Genomic DNA, 22,733 nt, shown 5'->3' on the forward strand with positions numbered 1-22,733 from the left:
CTTTGATAGAAAATAATGATGCCTTCCTTCTTTCCCCTCTATGGCTGGATGTTGGGAAATAGAGTGGGAAAAGGTAGGTAGAGGCTGGAAGGGAAAGGAAAATGGAGTAGTTCCAAAAGACACGATGGGTTTGTGGGAAAGTGCATACATTGCCTCTGTTTTCCTTTTTCACAGTAAAATTTTAAAAGTTGAAAACATTAGCTCTCAAGTAAATCCCCTGCTGGTGTTCTAGTTCCAACTCTGCTTTTTCTCTGGGTGACCTTGGAATTGTTATTTAATCTCACTGAGGCTCAATTTCTACTGTTATGAGAATCCACCACATCAAATTAGATGATGTCGGTGTCTACTCACAATAGGTACTTTTGTGGATGCTTAGTAATTTTATTATTACTATTATGCATGACTCTAAGGAGGGGAGGTCCAGGACTGCCTGGAAGAGGGCAGAGGTAGCCCAGGCTGGGGATTTGCTCAGAGGCTTCCTTTCCCAGGTGGCTGGCTTCAGCTTCCTGAACAACTCTGAAGGGTATGCTGGAATCTTCCATATCTGGACTTCATCTGATAGCTGTGGGTTCCCATCGCTCAACTTCTGCTGGCAATCCTCCTTTTGCCCACCATTAGCCTTACTAGAGGGGAGAATATGTGAAGAGAAATTTCTACTCCTTTGGTTTCCTGCATCTAGGTTTTGTTGTTATTATTTAGTTGCTAAGTCATGTCTGACTCTTTTGCGACCCCATGGACTGTAGCCTGCCAGGCTCCTCTGTCCTTGGAATTTCCCAGCAAGAATAATGGAGTGGGTGACCATACCCTTCTCCAGGGGCTCTTCCTGACCTAGGGATTGAACTTGCATCACCTGAACTGGCAGGCAGATTCTTTACCACTGAGCCTCCAGAGAAGACTGGTTTTAGGTTTATTTAGATCTGAAGTGACAGAGAAGGCGATGACACCCCACTCCAGTACTCTTGCCTAGAAAATCCCATGGACAGAGGAGCCTGGTAGGCTGCAGTCCATGGGGTCGCTAAGAGTCAGACATGACCTAGCAACTTCACTTTTCACTTTCAGGCACTGGAGAAGGAAATGGCAACCCACTCCAATGTTCTTGCCTGGAGAATCCCAGGGACGGGGGAACCTGGTGGGCTGCCATCTATGGGGTCGCACAGAGTCAGACACGACTGAATCGACTTAGCAGCAGTAGCTGCAGCAGATCTGAAGTGAAAAATCCTGTTCAGTATTTTCTGGGTTAAACTTTCCCGTCTAGAACTTTTTTTCTCAAATACTAACAAAATGGATTTTCTTTCTCCCCTACCCTCTCTTGTTAATAGGGTGCTGAGAAAATTTTGTCAATGAACGAATCAGGAGAACTGCAAGACCTCTTAACCAAAATTGAGGTAATTGTGCTTTTAGCAACTTATTTTTAGTAATCAAAATGTTCAACACATTTTGATTGTAATTGAGTTTCCCTAATTGAATTTTCCCCTGCATGTTCTTACAAATATGTAACAGGATACGTGTGGCAGTTTTAATTTGCTACCACCTGCCATGAGGTTTGCTCCAGCTAGAGTGACTTTAGTGTTAGTGTCTAACAACCTCATAGTATTAGGTGAAAATTCCAGTCAGCTTTATTAGAACCGAATTCTCTGTTATAGAGATGTTGATGAGGTATTTCAAGTCAGGCCATTGTCTGGAAGCACAAATAACGTTTTTTATGTAAATTATTTTCCTTTTTCCCAAAGACCAGCTTGCCATTTCTAAAGATAACAGAAAAACTTATTTCTCCAAAAGTGCACCTTTTAATTTTGTTCCTGTACTTGTAATTACAACATCTCAGAAATATTTATTTGGATATATAATGTATCAAATCAGTATGTACCCAGAAAGTCATTAATATCTCTCAATTTTATCAGCCTATTTCTCTCTATATGTAGAATTAAATTATATATATTTTATAGCCTAACTGGGTCATCTTGAGAGTCAAAAAGGTGCATTAGTAATTTTTCTGGGACAGTGAACATGACTCAGACTTTCCCAGGTGAACCATGCAATATGGTTACATGGATTGGAGGTGCCATGGCCAGCTCTTTGTGGTCCAGTCTCCTTTGCTGACCTCTTTCCTGATTTTCTTCCATTCCTTCCACTTCATGGCTTCTTACTCCCTTTCCTTCTGTCTGCCTAGCCTGCTATTGTTCCATTGCCTCATTCGCCTCCACCATCATCAAGGCCCCTCTGTGGCATCACATCTTTCCTACATCATTCCAGATTTCTCCCACCTTCACATTCCTGTATCCCTCTTTTTCTCAGGTGTTTATCACAGTCATTTAATTTTTCTTACCTCTTTTCTTTGAACATTTGAGTCGTGTCCCAAATGAACTATATGCTCCTTGGTGTTAGGAATCATGTTTTATTCATATTGTAATCTTGCCCAGAAGGACAAATACAATGATGGTGTGTATATCATAATCTAAAACTCCTCTCAGCTCTAAAATCTGTATAGATGGGTTTGTTTCTTTCCTTTCATCCCCATACTGTACTCCAGTCCCATCAATTTGATGAAACCATCAATTTGGGTTAATATGTGCCTTTTAATTTAAGTGATTTAACTCAATGTGTATTATTATTTTCTTTGCATACTTTTATTTGTACAAATGATGTTATGTAACACACTTAATTTTGTTTCAAATTCCTTTCTATAGGCACTATGCTTTTAAGAACCACCTATATTACTTCGTGAACCTTTCATCCCCTCTTTTAAATTGCTTCATACTTCTCCAGGACAGTACAATTGAATCCAGCTTTCTCTGATGATGGAGATGTTTTTACTGTATCCTATCCAACATAGTAGTCACTGGATGCATGTGGCTATTGAGCACTTAAAGAATAGTTAGTGTGACTGAAGAACTGAATTTTAAATTTTATTTAACTCTATTTGATTTAAATTCAAATCAAGTAAAAATTTTTAAATAAGTAATATAATTAACCATATCTGACAAATAGCTTATATTTTGGACAGTGCAGCTGTACGTGGCTCCCATACTATTTTTTATCTACTCATCCACTGATGTCCTCTAACTTCTCCTTCAAATAAACTGCTGCAAGGAGTAACCTGGACCACGTTCGTTTGTGAATGTCTCTGAGAGTAGAAATCACTGGATAATAGCTTGTGCGTATCCCCACTTTTTCAGGTAGTGCCAGATGGCTCTTCATTATGTTTGCACCATCCAATACTCCCTCCTACAGAGAAAGAGGTTTCCTATGTTCTCACATTCCCCACAATTGTTTTACATTGTTCCATAATTTTTGCCAAGGTAGTAGGGATAAAGATATATAGCCTTATCATTTTATTAATGTTTTTCTGATAACCATTGAGTTTGGGCATTTCCTTGAATGCTTGTTAAATTTTTAAATTTCTTCTTCTGTATGTTGTATATTACCATAAAGCATCTACCTACAATGCGGGAGACCCAGGTTTGATCCCTGGATCTGGAAGATCCCCTGGAGAAGGAAATGGCAACCCACTCTAGTTCTCTTGGCTGGAAAATCCCATGGACAGAGGAGCCTGGTAGGCTACAGTCCATGGGGTCCCAGAGTCTGACACGACTGTGCGCAACTTCACTTTCTTTCTTTCTTTTCTTTATGTTGTATATTCTTATCCTTTCCCATTAAAAATCTTGGAACTTTTGCTGTTGTTGTTGGCTTTCAGAAGATCCTCTATAATCTAGATGTTAACTTTTTGTTGGTTTTAATAATTGTCAATATTTCCTTCCCTATTTTTAGATTCTTTCTTCGTGTCCTTCATCCAATAGAAACCTTCTGATATAACCTAACCCACCATTTGTCCTTATTTTTGTGCTTTTTAACTTTTATTTATGAAGTATCCTTCTGTCATAAGGTCAGAAGATATCAGCCTACATTTTCTTCTGTTCACTTTATACTTGTTACCATCTGGTTCTTTCATTAATGGAGAATCCATTTCCATTTTCTTATACATAGTGAGATTTCCAGCATCCTCTATTAAATAATATATTATTTCTTTATTGTTTTGTTCTGCAAATTTTCAATTCAGTTAAGTCATGCAGTCATGTCTGACTCTTTGTGACCCCATGGACGGCAGCACACCAGGCCTCCCTGTCCATCACTAACTCCCGGAGTTTACTCAAACTCATGTCCATTGAGTTGGTGATGCCATCCAACCATCTCATCCTCTGTTGTCCCCTTCTCCTCTTGCTTTTAATCTTTCCCACCATCAAGGTCTTTTCAAATGAGTCAGTTCTTCGCATCAGGTGGCAAAGTATTGGAGCTTCAGATTCAGCATCAATCCTTCCAATGAATATTCAGGACTAATTTCCTTTGGGATGGATTGGTTGGATCTCCTTGTAGTCCAAGGGACTCTCAAGAGTCTTCTCCAGCACTATAGTTCAAAAGCATCAATTCTTGGCACTCAGCTTTCTTTATAGTCCAACTCTCACATCCATACATGTGAGAAAATGGATGGAATTTTCTATTTTCTACTGGAAAAATGATAGCTTTGATTAGATGGACCTTTGTTGGCAAAGTAATGTCTCTGCTTTTTAATATGCTGTCTAGGTTGGTCATGACTTTCCTTCTAAGGAACAAGCGTCTTTTAATTTCATGGCTGCAGTCACCATCTGCAGTAGTTCGGGAGCCCAAGAAAATAAAGTCTGTCACTGTTTCCATGGTTTCCCCATCTATTTGCCATGAAGTAATGGGACCGGATGCCATGTTCTTAGTTTTCTGAATGTTGAGCTTTAAACCAACTTTTCCACCCTCCTCTTTCACTTTCATCAAGAGGCTCTTTAGTTCTTCTTCACTTTCTGCCATAAGGGTGATGTCATCTGCATATCTGATGTTATTGATATTTCTCCTGGCAATCTTGATTCCAGCTTGTGCTTAATCCAGTCCAGCATTTCTCATGATGTACTCTGCTGCTGCTGCTAAGTCACTTCAGTCGTGTCTGACTCTGTGCAACCCCACAGACTGCAGCCCACTGGGCTCCCCTGTCCCTGGCACTCTCCAAGCAAGAACACTGGAGTGTGTTGCCATTTCCTTCTCCAGTGAGTGAAAGTGAAAAGTGAAAGTGAAGTCGCTCAGTCATGTCTGACTTGTAGTGACCCCCTGCAGCTTACCAGGCTCCTCCATCCATGGGATTTTCCAGGGAAGAGTACTGGAGTGGGGTGCCATTGCCTGCATATAAGTTAAATAAGCAGGGTGACAATATACAGCCTTGACGTACATCTTTCCCTATTTGGAACTAGTCTGTTGTTCCATGTCCACTTCTAACTGTTGCTTCTTGACCTGCATACAGATTTCTCAGGAGGCAGGTCAGGTGGTCTGGTATTCCCATCTCTTGAAGAATTTTCCACAGTGTGTTGTGATCCACACAGTCAAAGGCTTTGGCATAGTCAATAAAGCAGAAGTAGATGTTGTTCTGGAATGCTCTTGCTTTTTCAATAATCCAATGAATGTTTGCTGCCAATTTTATATTATAGTAATTCCCCATATATATTCAGGTCTTTGTCTGAGCTTTCTAATAATTTCCCTTGATCTGTTTGTTCCTGTTTTACCAATATTGTACCATTTTTATTCCTGTGGTTTAATAGCACCTTTTAGGATCCTATAGAGTGAATGTCCCTCATTACTCTTCTTTTTAAAGATTGATGATTTATCTTAGCTATTCCTGGACTTTTTTCCTTTGAGTCTATAATTCCTTTATTTGGCAACTTGATTAATACTATCATGCTGTATATTAACATAACCTCTCTCTCTCAGCTCAAAGAATCCTGGAAAGAGGATTTTATTCTCTTCATTAAGTCTGTCTCAATTCTACAGATGCCATAAATAATCCAGAAACATTTAAGTCTATTCTTAATGTTGAAATACAATGGTATGGTACTGGCTTCTACCATTCATAGGAGTTGTAAGAGCTATACCTCTGTTGGGCTGCTTTGTCCATATAACAAAACTGGTAGAGAATTTTCAGCCATCCAGATATCCCTAAACTGCCTGTGAAGGTGCTAGGGTTTAAGCCAACTTACCCAGGGAAAGAGACTAGCCTTGGAGAAGCAGTTGGAAGAACCAGGGAAAGTGGACAAAAGACAAGATTCATATCCAAGCACATCCAATTCTTCTGATTAGCTTTTGGCAATAAAACAGGAGTTAAATATTCCTGAGGTAGGAAGCATTGGATTTCTTTCTAAGTAGCAGTACTGTTCCTATTCCTGGTATTATATGTATTAAGTTATTCAAACCTCAAAATAACACTGCAAGGTGGGTTCTGTTACTGTCTTTGTTTTTCAGACAAGGCAATGGAGGCCCAGATGATTAGGTTAGTTGCTCCAGACCTTGTAAATAGTGTTTGACTCACAATTCTAAACCTGACTCCTTGATCTTAACCATGAATCTGTGCTCCTTCACTCTCAAATTAAGTGACAAGTTGGTGTCTGGGAAATCTGACCATATGTGACAGGACCTAAGACCCAGGGGAGAAGTTTACTGGGAGATAGGCAGAGTATTAGGTCCAGGAAACAGACTGGATTTTTAACACTTGGCTCTTATGCTAGTATGGCATTGTACAGAGAATGGGCAAATAAGCAATAGCTTTAGAGAGAAACCAGAGAGCTCATACCAAGCTCCAATTTGCTGTTACTAGGGTGCTGCATAGCAGACCATGACTCCCCTGGTCTTTGTTATTCATGCCCCAGTTTCTAACAATTACCCTAGTAATGGAGAGGAAAGCGGCTTAGTGGCTACAGCTGGGTCCACAAAAATGGTGTCAGCAATTCATCTCAAGTTTTCTGGCCTAAGAATTCTAGCATACATTCCACCCAAGTGAAACTTGCCCTGGGAAACTGAGGGGGCATGATTCGCTGATGAAGACTTGTCAGTGGCTTCAAACATGGGTAGCAGAAGCAAGTGAAATGTGGCAGTAGCTGGTACGAGACTTGGGTTCAATAAGGCTAGCTGAAAGAAGATTAAATGACTTATTTTATGCAAGAGAATACTTGGGTGAAAAGGATGAATAAAAACACCATTTGGGGGGTAAAATTTATTTGTATATTTATTTATATTAATAAACAAGCTAAAGATCAAAAGAGAAGAGTGTCCAAGTATTCCCCCCAAACAATAACTGAGATGGACAGCTGATCCTGCTGGTACCCACACAGAGGAAGTCAGGGCAGCCCTGAGATGTATTAGCAAGCACCTTGTTATGGCAGACACTGAATTAAAGATCTCAGATGGTAGAGAAGCTCTAATGCGCTTTTCTGCCTTGTTGTTTTTCTAAAGATTTGACGAAACATTTTGATGTCATTGCTATGAGGCTGCCAATATAGCGTTCACTTTCAGTACTTTTTTTTCCCTTGTAAAGCCTGATTTTTCATTCAGGAAGAACAGAAGTAAGATTTTCAACTACACACCGAGGATGCTGGAAATGGCACAGGCTGTGCATGTCTGTGTAAGGCATTGGAGCTATCAAAGGCTGGCCTGACCCTCCTTGGAGAGGCAACATTCTGGGTGATGTTCCCTCTCCATGGAGTGGGTGGCCACAGCATGTTCAGAGATTAAAGCAGCAGAGTACCATCTACTTACCTAAGCAATCAGGCCACGTGCTCTGGGTGCCTCTTCCTGAAATTGGAACATCATTTTAAATAAGGTTGTGGCCATACATCCCATTGGATCAAGAATCAGATTCACAAATCTGGCTTATACATTTAGGAATATAACAACATATTTCCACTGTGTCAGCATTTCATAACTCTGAAAATCAAGGATCAGGAATGATTCTGCTTATTAATGGCTTGATCAGACAGAGAATAGCCTCCTAGGCACTTAACAAGCAATTGCTGAATTAAATCGTTGTTCAGTTCAGTTTAGTTCAGTTGCTCAGTCGTGTCCGACTCTTTGTGACCCCATGAACCTCAGCACGCCAGGTCTCCCTGTCCATCACCAACTCCCGGAGTTTACCCAAACACATGTCCATTGAGTCGGTGATGCCATCCAACCATCTCATCCTCTGTTGTCCCCTTCTCCTCCTGCCTTCAATCTTTCCCAGCATCAGGGTCTTTTCAAAGGAGTCAGTTCTTTGCACCAGGTGGCCAAAGTATTAGAGTTTCAGCTTCAACATCAGTCCTTCCAATGAACACCCAGGACTGATCTCCTTTAGGATGTACTGGTTGGATCTCCTTGCAGTCCAAGGGACTCTCAAGAGTCTTCTCCAACACCAGAGTTCAAAAGCATCAATTCTTTGGTGCTCAGCTTTCTTTTAGTCCAACTCTCACATCCATACATGACCACTGGAAAAAACATAGCCTTGACTAGATGGACCTTTGTTGGCAAAGTAATGTCTCTGCTTTTCAATATGCTATCTAGGTTGGTCATAACTTTCCTTCCAAGGAATAAGCGTCCTTTAATTTCATGGCTGCAATCACCATCTGCAGTGATTTGGAGTCCAGAAAAATAGTCAGCCACTGTTTCCACTGTTTCCCCATCTATTTTCCATGAAATGATGGGACTGGATGCCATGATCTTAGTTTTCTGAATGTTGAGCTTAAAGCCAACTTTTAATGGTTTACTATAGTTTAAAACAAAGTATGTAGACAAAGGTGGATCATCCAGAGATGACCATAGGCCAAGTGTTCACTTTTGTGACAATCTGTTATGTGGAGTGTCTGATTCATAGATAACCTGGATGAGGGAGTTTATGGTTACAGAGAGTCAGATAAGTTGCTTCTTCCTTGGCAGAACACTTAAGAGAGTTCCCAGTACTTCTAAAATAGGATTAGATGATCTGAGGTTAAAAATAAGAATTGCATTCATTCCTTAATCTTGAAAAAAAACGCTAAATACTCTTGATCTTAGCATCCTGTTTCTGCATTAGAGAACAGCAAAAAGCTCTTCTTATTTATGAAATTTGAGTTTGTGCCACAAAAAAAACCCATTTCACAATCATTCATGAACTCCACTCTTATCCTCTGGTCCATTGTTAGAGGCTAGGGAATTCTTGGGGGCTTCAATTTAGATGACTGTGGTATGAAGTGGATATATTCAAAGACCACAAATAAATTCCCTAAAATAAAATTAATATATAAATACTAAAAGTTACATCATCATTTTTATATGGAATCACAAACAGGCCAAAAGAAAGAAGAAAGAAAGAAAGAGAAGTCGCTCAGTTGTGTCCGACTCTTTGCGACTCCATGGACTGTAGCCTACCAGGTTCCTCTGTCCATGGGATTTTCCAGGCAAGAGTACTGGAGTGGGGTGCCATTTCCTTCTCCAGGAGACCTTCCCAACCCAGTCTTCCAGACGCTTTACCGGCTGAGCCGCCAGGGAACCAAGGCCATCTTCAAATAATGCAGAATCTCTACAGCGCTATAATGAGATCAGCCTTCTACTTGATTGTTGAGAAGATTTAGAGTGAATTCATGTAAAGTGAATAGAACATTGCCTGGTATGTAATAGCCACTCAATAAGATTAGTCATTATTAGTTAATATTTCACTAATAAATCCTTATTTGTAGCTGAGAGCTACTTATTAAAAGAACAGGGAAATTTCTTGCTCACTGCTGTATCTCCTATGCCATACATAGTGCCTAGCAATGTGAACTTATTTGTGGAATGAGCCTGCTGGATTTTTATTTTTTTTTAAGTCCCTGGCCAAGAATAGATGAACAGATAGAGATAAAAGGGAGGATGATTTCTTACTCCTTTTTTCTTAAATTCCATCTCTAAAGAGTTGGATATGACTGAGCATGAGCTCTACTACTGCCCGTAAAGCACATGCCTCCATCCAAACCACTGTGAAGAGGGGGGCATTCTGTAGATTCAGCACTCTTACTGGGTGCTGTTATCAACCAGGTCTGCCTGGTTTCTAGCTTTGCTGGGTGTCAGGACACTGAAGAGCTACTCTAGATTTCTTAACTGTTTGAAGATCAAATTGTCTGTAGTCAACCTCTTCACTGAAAGTGGAAATCTGTTTTCAAATTTCTCTGTGATCTGAACATTCACTTTTACTCATTAAAAATCTTTGTTTCATCATTTGTAAAAATGAGGTAGTCTCTATTACATCAGATACTGGATATAGACTCTTGTTGGGCTGCAGCCTTCAGGCCTGCAGTTACTATATTTGCTGAAGAAAGAGCCCACAGTAGGTGATAGAGACCATCAGCAGTTTAATAGATGGGAGATCTTACACATCTTTCTTACAAGAAAGAAAGCTGAACACTGAAGAAATGATGCTTTTGAGCTGTGGTGTTGGAGAAGGCTCTTGAGAGTCCCTTGGACTGCAAGGAGATCAAGCCAGTCAATCCTAAAGGAAATCAACCCTGAGTATTCATTAGAAGGACTGATGCTGAAGCTCTAATACTTTGGTCACCTGATCCAAAGAGCTGACTCATTAGAAAAAAGACCCTGATGTTGGGAAAGGTTGAAGGCAGGAGGAGAAGGGGATGATAGAGGATGAGATGGTTGGATGACAATACCAACTTGATGGACATGAGTTTGAGCAAACTCTGGGAGATGGTGAAGGATAGGGAAACTTGGCATGCTGTAGTCCACAGGGTTGCAAAGTCAGATGTGACTAAGTGACTGAACAACAACAACACATCTGAAGCAGAAGGGTCCTGGAGCAACATCCCACTGCTGGGAGGCGGATGGCAGGCTGGACACAGCAGCAGAGGTCTTCACTCCCAGGAAGAATAAGGAGACTACCAGTTATAGGGAGAAATATTGTAGATTGGCTTATTGGTTACTAGGGGAATTCAGCAGAGGAGGATTTCCTCTTTTATCCCCTTAGGCTATGTACCCTCCTGGGGCAGAGTTCTTCCCTTCATTAAACTATCAAAGGGGAGCCATTCTCATCTAAATATTAGAACAATGACAAACTTGGGCGAGGGACAAGTATATAGGTATTTACTAATCAGGCTCTACAAATAAGAAGGAAGGTCAGGGGCTTCCTTGGTGGTCCCAGTGGTTAATTAAGAATTCACCTGCCAATGCAGGAGACACTGATTCAACTCCTGGTCCAGGAGGATCCCACATCCCTTGGGGCAACTAAGGCCACGGGCCACAATTACTGAGTCCAGGTGCAGTAACTACTAAGGCCAGTATGCCCGGAGCCCATGCTTTGAAACAAGGGAAGCCACTGCAATGAGAAGCCCATGCATTGCAATGAGTAGCCCCAACTTGATGCAACTAGAGAAAGCCTGCACGCAGCAACGAAGACCGAATGCAGACAAAAATTAAAAAAACAAAACAAAACAAATTTTTTAAAAATGAAGGAAGGTCAGTCATGCAAGTAGAGTGTAGGTGAAGCAGGGACTAACTGAGCAGTGGATGTAGAGAGCAAGAGAACAGCCATGTTGAGTGGCCTGACCATACAACCGTATGTGCTGGGTAAGCCATTCTTTTTTCTCCCAAGTTTATGGCTAAAGGGCTGAATTTTCTTGAGAGTGGAAATGGCCTCAGAATCTTTCCAATGCTGTGCTCCAAGACATCAGAATTCACATGTGAATCAAAATACACTTACTCTCCTTTTCTTACAGTGGCAATGCTTTAGACCAGAAGACCAAGTATAGAAGTGGTGTTTAAATAAAATGACTATATTAGTGGTAGAAAATGACTGTGTCACGTGACCACAAGCAATTTAGCTTGAAGCAGCAGTTAATAAAAATCTCTTCAGATTAGGATTTATTAATAAAATAATGGCTATTAGCCATTACTGAGTAGCTACTATGTGCCAGACAGTATTCTATTCACTTTATATGAATTTACTCATTAAATTGTCCCAACAACCCTATAAGCAAAAGCAAATTTTACCATAGCATTGCATAATTCTGACAAAGTTGTTTTAGGATGACCTTGGTCTATCTGTGATTCCCTTTAAAATGGACACTGTGGCTTTTAGTGTTTATATATTAACTTCATTTTAGGAAATTTATGTGTTCTGAATTGCAGAGAAGTAATTAAATAGCAGACTCATCATATATTTAACATTTGATATTTTGGCCCTTCGAAAGTAATCTTTGGAAGTCATGCTCCAGGCCCATGATATAAGATAATGTTACGAAACCAAATTTGGGTCCACTTGCCCAAACAGTAAACCCAATCTACTCATACCAGATTGTGGTGAAGGAAAATATAGCATTTACTGTGAGGCATCCAGTGTGGGGCCAAGAAAGAAGTATGGACAGCTCACATTTGAATTCCCCGATGACTTTCAAGGAAGGATTTTTAAAGATAAAAGGAGGGAGAAGGTCATAGGATGCTTGATCCACTCATGGATATCCACCTGATTGGTTGGTGGTGAGGTGACAGGGTGAGTTAACAACCTCAACCTTCTGATTCCAACCTCCCTGGGGTCTACATACTAGTGATCAGCATGCAGTTCACTTCTTCCACTTGAGGCTACCCTGGTGGCTCAGATGGTGAAGGATCCACCTGCAGTGCATGAGACTGGGATTTGATCCCTGGATCAGGAAGATCACTTGGAGAAGGGAATGGCTACCCACTCCCACTCCAGTATTCTTGCCTGGAGAATTCTAAGGGCAGAGGAGCCTGGGGGGCTCAAGTCCATGGGGTCGCAAAGAGTCTGACATGACTGAGAAACTAACACTTTATGTGGCAAGGTGGGGGTGGGAATCTTAGTATCTGCAAAACAATTCAGGTCAGCGATATGGCTCAGGATATTATCTTTTGCCCTTGAGGAGTAACAAAAGGAGTTGACTTTATTACATGGTTCAGTTCAGTTCAGTCACTCAGTTGCGTCCGACTCTTTGTGACCCCATGAATCGCAGCACACCAGGCCTCCCTGTCCATTACCAACTCCCGGAGTTCACTCAAACTCACGTCCACGTCAGTGATGCCATCCAGCCATCTCATCCTCTGTCGTCCCCTTCTCCTCCTGCCCCCAATCCCTCCCAGCATCAGAGTCTTTTCCAATGAGTCAACTCTTTGCATGAGGTGGCCAAAGTACTGGAGTTTCAGCTTCAGCATCAGTCCTTTCAAAGAACACGCAGGAATGATCTCCTTTAGTATGGACCTCCTTGCAGTCCAAGGGACTCTCAGGAGTCTTCTCCAACACCATAGTTCAAAAGCATCAATTCTTCGGTGCTCAGCCTTCTTCACAGTCCAACTCTCACATCCATACATGACCACTGGAAAAACCATCGCCTTGACTAGACCGACCTTTGTTGGCAAAGTAATGTCTCTGCTTTTGAATATGCTATCTAGGTTGGTCATAACTTTCCTTCCAAGGAGTAAGCGTCTTTTAATTTCATGGCTGCAGTCACCATCTGCAGTGATTTTGGAGCCCCCAAAAATAAAGTCTGACACTGTTTCCACTGTTTCCCCATCTATTTGCCATGAAGTGATGGGACCAGATGCCATGATCTTCGTTTTCTGAATGTTGAGCTTTAAGCCAACTTTTTCACTCTCCACTTTCACTTTCATCAAGAGGCTTTTTAGTTCCTCTTCACTTTCTGCCATAAGGGTGGTGTCATCTGCATATCTAAAGTTATTGATATTTCTCCCAGCAATCTTGATTCCAGCTTGTGTTTCTTCCAGTCCAGAGTTTCTCATGATGTACTCTGCATAGAAGTTAAATAAGCAGGGTGACAATATACAGCCTTGACGTAGTCCTTTTCCTACTTGGAACCAGGCTGTTGTTCCATGTCCAGTTCTAACTGTTGCTTCCTGACCTGCATACAGGTTTCTCAATAGGCAGGTCAGGTGGTCTGGTATTCCCATCTCTTTCAAAATTTTCCACAGTTTATTGTGATCCACACAGTCAAACTATTATTATTTTGTCTTGCCTGACTGTTTTCATTTGTTTCTGCCTTTTTTTCACTTTTCTGATTAAATTTACTCTTTGTAACTCAGAGAAGGCTAGGAGGCTAAAGCTTTTCTATAAACAAGAGGTGGAAGATGATGCGGGAAGGTGTTTGTCCCCAGGAAAGCCTATAGGGTTGTGTTTGGTTTCAATAATTTTTAATTTGATTGTGTGTTTATTATTATTTCTCTGTGTTGAAAGCCTGGTATTTGGAGTAAGTGACATAGATGGTGAATGAGCCTAGGAAACTCCTTAGCACTCACATTCATTCTAGCTTTGTTGTTCTTTGCTTGCCAGCACAAATGTATTTCACGGGAAAATCTTAAGCTATTGAAGAATTTTAAAATATTGAAATGTTTATACTTGTTGTTAAGGTTTATACTAGTTAGTAAATAGCTACTACTCTAAGACTCCCAAGCAGCTCTCCTCTTCCATAAAAGCAACTACCCTATAAGGGTTGCCAGATAAAGTATAGGCTGTCTGCTTACATTTAAGCCTCAATTAAATTATGAATAATTTTTTTAGTTTAAGTATGTTCCATATAATCTTTGGCATATCTACACAAAACTTTATCTATGGTCTATCTGATATACAAGCTAACTGGGCAACACATATTTTTAGTTGCAAAATTTGATGATCCCATTCTACTTGAAATCCAAACCTATTTACAAACAAGTACATCCTATGGTGACATCCTAGACTCAGGGTTTTATAAGTCCTTTCTGACTAGTTGGTGTTGTTTCTGTATAAGTCATTAAATATTTTTAACATAATCTCTGGCCTGGTTCTAACGCATGTCAAGGGTCTGTCTACCTTATCATAGCCTTTCTAAACTTTGATAAGAAGAGCATTACTTACTAATTCTCTTATATTTTGTTTTTAGACTACACTCTTTCTTCACTGCTTTTGTTTTTATATAAAGCTTTTTTCTAAAGACATTTTTGTATCATGCAAAATTGTAAGTTCGATGCACCACTTTTTGGTCAACTCTTGCACAAGGAAATGACAAACAATCCAGCTACAGAGAAACTAAATTGCTACATACAATCCAACTTTTTGGAAGAGCTTTGAATCTCTACAAACTTGACAACGTTTCTTGTTTGTGTCCTTCAGACTAGAAATCACTACTTTCCATCAAAGTAATTAATTCTGTTGCTAAAAATAAGATATGACATGAATTTTGCTATCTCGATCTAATAGCAAAGTCAAATGGTAACTGTAAATGAATCTTACTGAATACAGAATATGCAGCTCTGAAAAGTGGTCTGGAAATATATAAATTTTACAGCAATCAGATCCTTAATGTTTCTTTCCCAAAGCACATTTTTATGAGAAAACTGTAGTTGCTTTCTAGGAAAGAATTTCTTGCTGGGAACATGGTGGGTTAAACCTAGTTAATTGGTTTCCTTTTCCGTTGGATTTTTTGGAGACTTTATTAAGTACAATTGTGAATTTCCAGAGAAAATCTGTATGTATGTCTAAGTATGTAAGGTATGTTTGTCTGAGTGTCTGTGTGTGCATGTGTGTGTGTATCTATATTTCCCAAGTGTATTTTGGCAATTATTCTTGTCACAAAAGCTGGCTTTCAGACATAGCTGAAAGTTCCTATTTTGCAAGTCAGAAGCTTGTTTTAACTCCCATTCTCTTTGTATTCATTCTGTAATGGCTCCTAAGCTCCCACCAGCAGATGGTTTACACTTGTGGACTCCAGCAGAGGTTATATGTTCAAAAAAGCGAACGGAAATGTGTATGGAAATCTTCAAAATATCCTTAACATGCTGGCTCAGTAGTAAAGAATTCACTTGCAAATGCAGGAGACCTACGGTTCGATCCCTGGGTCAGGAAGCTCCCCTGCAGAAGGAACTGGCAACCCATTCCAGTATTCTTGCCTGGGAAATCCCATGAACAGAGGGACCTTGGGGCTACAGTTCACAGGGTAGCAAGAGCTGGACATGACTTGCAACAACAACAGCAACAACAACAACAGCACGCTTCCTAGTTAATCTCATTATGCTGTAATGGGTACTTTATTTTTACTTGAGGTAGAAAGGCTGATAGTTATGGTGGGTAGTTTTATGGACTTAGATAAGTCTCAAGATTTCTATGTCTGTTTCTTTAAATGTAAAACGAAGGTAATGATATTAGAGGAGGGCATGGCAATCCACTGCAGTATTCTTGCATGGAGAATCCCCATGGACAGAGGAGCCTGGAGGGCTACAGTCCATGGGGTCGCAAAGAGTCAGACACGACTGAGAGACTCAGTACAGCACAGCACAATGATGTTTGAATTAGCTGCTTTACATAGGAAGGTATTCTTATGTGTGAAGGATAAGATGAGAGAAGATTCTATGTAGTGATGCATTTGGAAGTGCTTTTTAAAAAGCAAAGCATTATTTATACGTTCAATATGATGATGGAGCTTCAGTTGACAGAGGCTCCTCCAATCCATCTTTTATTTTTACTTATTTTCCAGACTCACTATTAGTGCTGCTATTCTATAAACAAAGATACAAAACTAGGAAGCGATACTAAAAGGAAAATTACAGTATTTTCCTTTAGGGCAAATTACCATCTTCTGAATTTCTTTGATTTGTAAATATGTGTTTTCATATGATGGATTTCTGGAAGTTTTCAAATGATGTGCCCTTTAACTTAAAATGTACCAACCTTTACTCACCAAGCTTGTGTTGTTGATGGCCATCAATGAGACAATAAAGGAAATGTTAGAGAGCATTTCCTGTGCATCTATTGTATATTATAATGGTAAATGATTGCAAGTCCTCCATCATCATACGTTGGTATTGTTTTATAACGGTCTATAGTACAGAAAGACAGGAAGGCTGATGGCATTGTCATGCTAACACAAATCCTATCCTTCTTGTCCTCCTGCCACCTATCCAGAGAGTGCAGCATCCACACGAGTGTCCCTCCTGTGGGGGCTTTGGCTTTCTTCCGTGCTCTGTCTGCCATGGAAGCAAGATGTCAGTGTTTCGAAACTGCTTTACAGACTCTTTCAAGGCCCTGAAGTGCACGGCTTGCAACGAGAATGGTCTTCAGCGCTGTAAGAGCTGTGTGGGTTAGAGTCCACACCCACAGAGCACCTGGTGTCATTGACTGAAAGCAATAATTTGGTTTATACTTTTTTCTTTTTTAATGGCTATGTTTCTGGATTAATCAATAAACTTTGTTTATTATAATTTCCTTTGTTTGGAATTTTTGCCGTGACTACGTTCATTGATGTATTAAATAAATGTTTATTCAACAGCTACTGTATGCCAAGCCCTGTGCTAGACCCTGGATTCTAACTGGAATTAATGGAGGACCTGATAAAATTCCAAGATATTCAAAGTCTGATTCCCTAACTGTGTTTGATTTTCTAAAGAAAATATAAATATATACAATGGTGTCTATCACAGTGCCACCCTGTTGTCTAGGATCAGTTCATTCAGCTCTCCAGATGCATACATTTTATTAATATGTGAACCTCAGCTGTAGGGGAGAAGAGAGCTCTGGTTAGTGGAAAAGAATATCTTACTTATGCTTAAGCAGTAAATTATTTTTAAAGCTGTAAAAGTAGTCTTGGGGCTGATGATATTAATGATAAATCATTAATGTTATTGAATGTATTTCAATAGCTGCCAGACTTCTCTGAATTTATATTTTTAAACAGCTGTTTTCTACTATTGCCACTCTCTTGAGCTGGACACAAAATATTATATAGTTTGCACACATAGTAGAAAATATTAGCAAAGTAGACAAAAGTACATTTTACTATAATTATCAGCTAATACCTACCTGTACACATGTCTGTGCTCTGATGGATTCCTTTATGAATGATTTTTAATAAATCAGCTTCATAATATCTGTGACAAGTTAATCAAAATATTTTACATCTTGGTTTTGGAAAAAGATATAGATATTTACCAAGTACTTTCTAGTCAGCCAGCTGTGGAATGCAAGACAAAGCTTTTGCTTTCATGGAGGTTACACTCTTAAGAAAGAGGGAAGTATTAAATAGATAACCATACACAGGATGAACCTTATAACTACTACAAAAATAGTACAGGGTGCTCTGGGAATGTGTAGCAGCAAGGCAAACCTGGATGAGTTAGGAAATAGTTTAAGAGTAGACCTTGTTGAGTGACTGATATTTAAAGAGACATCATGGGTAGTTGGAAGCCAATTGGTCAAAGAGTAAGAGAGATAATATTTTAGGTAGAGAAATAGCATATTTGGGAACTCTAAGAACAGAGAAAAATTTTTGTTTGAGGAACTGTAAGACATCCAATATGGATAGTTATAATCTGGTAATAATGGAGCAGTTTTTGGCTGACTAAGCCCCCTGTTATACACACATTTACTCTAAACAAAATAAGAAAAAACAACTGTTGAAGATATTGGAAAGCAACTAAAACTAGAAAAGAATCAGAAGGATTTCAGTCACTGGAAGAAAGGAAACAAAATAAACCCTACATTTATCCAGCTTACCCTCTGAGAACACTTCCCAGTTTGCACAGAATATAGATGGTAAAGAAAATACAAAGTTACTGATTTGAAAAGATAAAACTGGAATTTGAGGCTGCAGAGTACCTGGAATTGAATGGAAAATTTTAAGAAATGAGAGAACCCAAGAGAGGGGAGCATGTAAGTCTGCTCATAAATTCCACTGAAGTCCTTGGCTGATTCCTAACGTCCATACACAGAGGAAAGAAGTGTCCAGGAGGTGAAAGAATTGAGCAGAGATTTCAGCAGCTGCCTGTACTGCAAAGTAAGAATTTTAAGTTGAAGTGGTAAACAATGAATATTTCCTGAACTCTCAGAAGGGCCCTATCTTAAGGCCAAGAAGTAAGGGCTATGTTGTAAAGCTAAGGGAAGAAACAAAACAGACTTGCCCTTGAAAGACCTAAAGCCAAATTTCCATGGTATTGTGATATTTTTCAATATGTGATTGCCTGCAAGAACAAAACTCAGTACTCAAGGAAGAGAAAGGAGTTTGTTGAATATGAAACTCTACAGCTGGCGGCACACTTAAAGGTAGAATATTAAATGCTTTACCTCTAAGATCAAGAAGAGTGCATGAATGTTCACTCTTAACACTTCTATTCAACATTGTGATGGAAGTGCTAGATAGTGAAATAAGGCAAGAAAAAAGTCATAAAAATTGGAAAAAATAAATCTCATTGTCTGTAAATAATGTGATTGTGATACAGAAAATCAAAAGGATTATATAAACTAGTAAATTCTAGAATTGTTGTTGTTAAGTCGCTTCAGACATGTCCGACTCTGTGCGACCCCACAGACGGCAGCCCACCAGGCTCCCCCATCCCTGGGATTCTCCAGGCAAGAATATTGGAGTGGGTTGCCATTTCCTTCTCCAATGCATGAAAGTGAAAAGCGAAAGTGAAATCGCTCAGTCGTGTCTGACTCTTTTCGACACCATGGACTGCAGCCTACCAGGCTCCTCCATCCATGGGATTTTCCAGGCAAGAGTACTGGAGTGGGGTGCCATCGATAAAGCTTGCAAAATAATTAGATTTTCTCTTTATAAAGAAATTAGAAGTATATACAGCAACAGAGTATAAAACTAAAACAATACAATTTATAATAGTATCAGAAAACATCAAGTATGTGGAATACATTTTACAAAAGATGTTTATATTTAAAATTGTCTATATTTAAAATTATGACATAGATTTTACTGAGAAATTATAGAACCCAAATACATGGAGAAATATACCATGACTTCATGGATCAGAAGTCATCATTTTAAAGATGTATATAGTTCCAAAATAATCTCAATTAAAATCCTATAAAATTCTTTGTATAATCCAACCAACAATTCTAAATATATAATTCTAGCATTCTAGAATAGTCAAGAAAGTTTTGAACAGAGAAAAATAAGTATAGACAAACAGATCAATGGGGTGAACTAGAAAATACAGAAATAAACACACATATTAACATCAAATTGATTTCTATTGATTTTTGCCAGTTCAAGACAATGGGAAATGGAGAATCTTTTAAACAAATAGTGCTGGAACCACTAGATTCCTATATGGAAAGATTGACCTTGAAAACTACTGCTACCACTGCTACTACCTCTAATGCTGCCACACCTGGGGGTTAGAGACCAAGGTACTGCTTAACATCCCACAAAGCATAGGACCACACCTCCCCTCAAAAAAAGATTGCCTAGTCCAGCCAATAGTGTTTAAATTGAGAAGCTGTTGACATGTTAAAGCTAAATCAAGAAAATATCTTCACAGTCTTGGGGTAGGCAAAGATGCTTTCAACTAGTCACAAGATATCTAAGTATAAAAAATGATAAATTGTTCTTAATTAAATTTGAAATCTCTTCATTGAAAGACCATGTTTTAAAAAATGAAGATGGAAGCCACAACCAGGAGAAAATAATCACATCATAAATATCTGCCATCGGACTTATATCCACATATGAAAGTGGAAGTGTTAGTTGCTCAGTTGTGTCTGACTCTTGCGACCCCATGTGCTATAACCCACCATGCTCCTCTATCCATGGAATTCTCCAGGCAAGAATCCTGGAGTGGGTTGCCATTTCCTTCCCTAGACGATCTTCCCCAACCCAGGGGTTGAACCAATTTCTCCTGCACTGCAGGCACATTATTTACCATCTGAGCCACCAAGGGAAGCCCTCATATCATATATATATATATACATATATGTATTTCTGAAAAACTGATAATAAAGACAATCTAATAGAGAGAAGATGGATAGTAGACACATCACAAAAAAAGATACGTGGGTGGCCAAAAACAAAGAGGAAATACATATCATTAGTCATTAGGGGAATGCAAATTAAAGCCACAATGGGATACTGCCATATAAAATTTGGAATTGCTAAAATTAAAAAACCGAAAACTTAAAGTTTGGTGTATATATGGGATACCTTAAATTCTTATACACTGCTAATGAGAATGTTAAATGGTGCAAGCACTTAGGAACGCCATTTGATTGTTTCTAATAAAGGTAAACACCTGTGCTTCCCAGGTGGCGCTAATGGTAAAGAATCCACCTGCCAATGCAGGAGACGTGAGTGTCATCCCTGAGTTGGGAAAATCCCTTGGAGAAGGAAATGGCAACCCACTCCAGTATCCTTGCCTGGGAAATCCATGGACGGAGGAGCCTGGCGGGCTACAGTCCTTGGGGTCACAAAGGTCAGACACGACATAGTGACTAAACAACAATAAAGGTAAACATACTCTAACTGCATGCTCAGCAGTGTTACTCCCAGTTGTTTATGCAACAGAAATAAAAACACACGTCCACATTGTATCAAAGTTTCATGGAGGCTGTGTTCATGAGAGACAAAAAGCAGAAAGATTTCAAATGCCCACTGACAGGAGAATTGATGAGCAAATTGTCATGTACTAATACAGGTAGACACTGCCTAGTGAATGGATGAATCTTAAAATCATTTTATGAATAAACTTGTCCAGATACAAATAAACGTACTATGTGATTCCACTTATATGAAGCTAAAGGATAGGAAAAATTAATTTATAGAATGGCTTCATCACAGGTGGGAGGCAACAGGAAATTAAGTATGACCAGAATTAAGACAATGGTACAAGGTATCGCTACTTGAGAGTAGATTTTTCTCTCTGATGGCAAATAGGAAAGGAGTTTCTTGCATCAGTGAACTGTTTCTTATCACAATTTGAACACAGTTCTGAGGGCCTATCCAGACATTCCTGACTATTCAGGCCGTGACTGAAGTGAAAGTGTTTGTCACTCCATCGTGTCTGACTCTTTGCGACCCCATGGACTAGAGCTTGCCAGGCTCCTCTGTCCATAGAATTTTGCAGGCAAGAATACTGCAGTGGGTAGCCATACCCTTCTCTAGGGGATCTTTCTGATCCAGGAATCAAACCCAGGACTTTTCTGTGTTTCTGCAAGTCCAACTGTGGTCGAAACATTCTCTCGTCTGGGGTTTCAATCGGGCTGGAGAAATACAACAGTACAAGGGGCTCTAATTTTCAGGCCCCATCTTGGACTATGAGCTCAGAAAAATAAAAATTCACTGATGTTCAATTGTGTTCATGAGGAATTGCTTTCTATCTTTATTCTATTTTTCATGCACTAGCATGGAATTAAAATGTTATGTTTTCTGCTAGTTATTTGTGAGGCTCTAAAGAAGAGCACTATGAAAGACTAATGAAATTTAAAAGAAAATCTCAGGCATCTCGTAGAATTGCAGAAGTTAATGAGAGCAACAGGCTCAGAAAATACGCTCATAATGGCCTTAAACATAAATTTGTGTTAACTTTTAGAGAGAATTTGGTTTAGACACTGCACATCTATCTGTCTCAGTTTTATAATGTAAATGTGAGGTAATTAAACCTGATATATTTATTCAGCACTGTTGTCATGTGGGATTAATTAGAATATATGGGAAAGTACTTTAAAAACACTGTACTGTACAGAGGCATAGAATAAAGTCCTAATTACCATGAAAATTATGCACCTTCAGTATATCCTTTTACTGACCAGATAAGGAAATGAACTTACATTTATTGGACACTTCTGTCTGCTTGACTTTTTAGAAGGTATCTCATTTATTCTCACAACTGTAACACACTATGACTCAGAATGTTAATTCATTTCTCTAAAGTCTTGAAATTTACCCAAATTTGTCGTACCCTAAGTGTCCATGTGAGCTGCCTTTATTTTGGGGATAAAATGGGAATTCAGTCAAGTGAAGGGCAAAGTTGCCCCAAAATAAACACCTACAAAAATGGTAGCGCTGAAATGAAGACAAAGGTCAGTCCTATGCTTCTGTGCTCTTATGATTTCCTCTCTGCAACTACTCATTCATTTCAAAAGCCAGGAAATGATGGTTGTTGGCAAAGGACACAGA

General features: G+C 39.4%; 1 protein-coding gene across 2 annotated transcripts in view; it reads left to right on the top strand.

Annotated features, from left to right (window-relative positions):
• Positions 1 to 17,068, top strand: part of GRXCR1 (glutaredoxin and cysteine rich domain containing 1) — a 238,684-nt gene extending 221,616 nt beyond the window's left edge. For both annotated transcript variants that reach the window (XR_009494886.1, XM_059887754.1), the window contains exons 3-4: positions 1,320 to 1,385; positions 16,739 to 17,068. Coding sequence is in view for 1 of the 2 variants with exons in the window: in XM_059887754.1 (XP_059743737.1) it covers positions 1,320 to 1,385; positions 16,739 to 16,918 (246 nt within the window). In the remaining variant the exon portion in view is untranslated. The remainder of the gene's footprint in view (positions 1 to 1,319; positions 1,386 to 16,738) is intronic.
• Positions 17,069 to 22,733: the final 5,665 nt, after the last annotated feature.

This window comes from Bos taurus, chromosome 6, assembly GCF_002263795.3.
Source record: "Bos taurus isolate L1 Dominette 01449 registration number 42190680 breed Hereford chromosome 6, ARS-UCD2.0, whole genome shotgun sequence".
In the NCBI taxonomy this organism is placed as follows: domain Eukaryota; kingdom Metazoa; phylum Chordata; class Mammalia; order Artiodactyla; family Bovidae; genus Bos; species Bos taurus.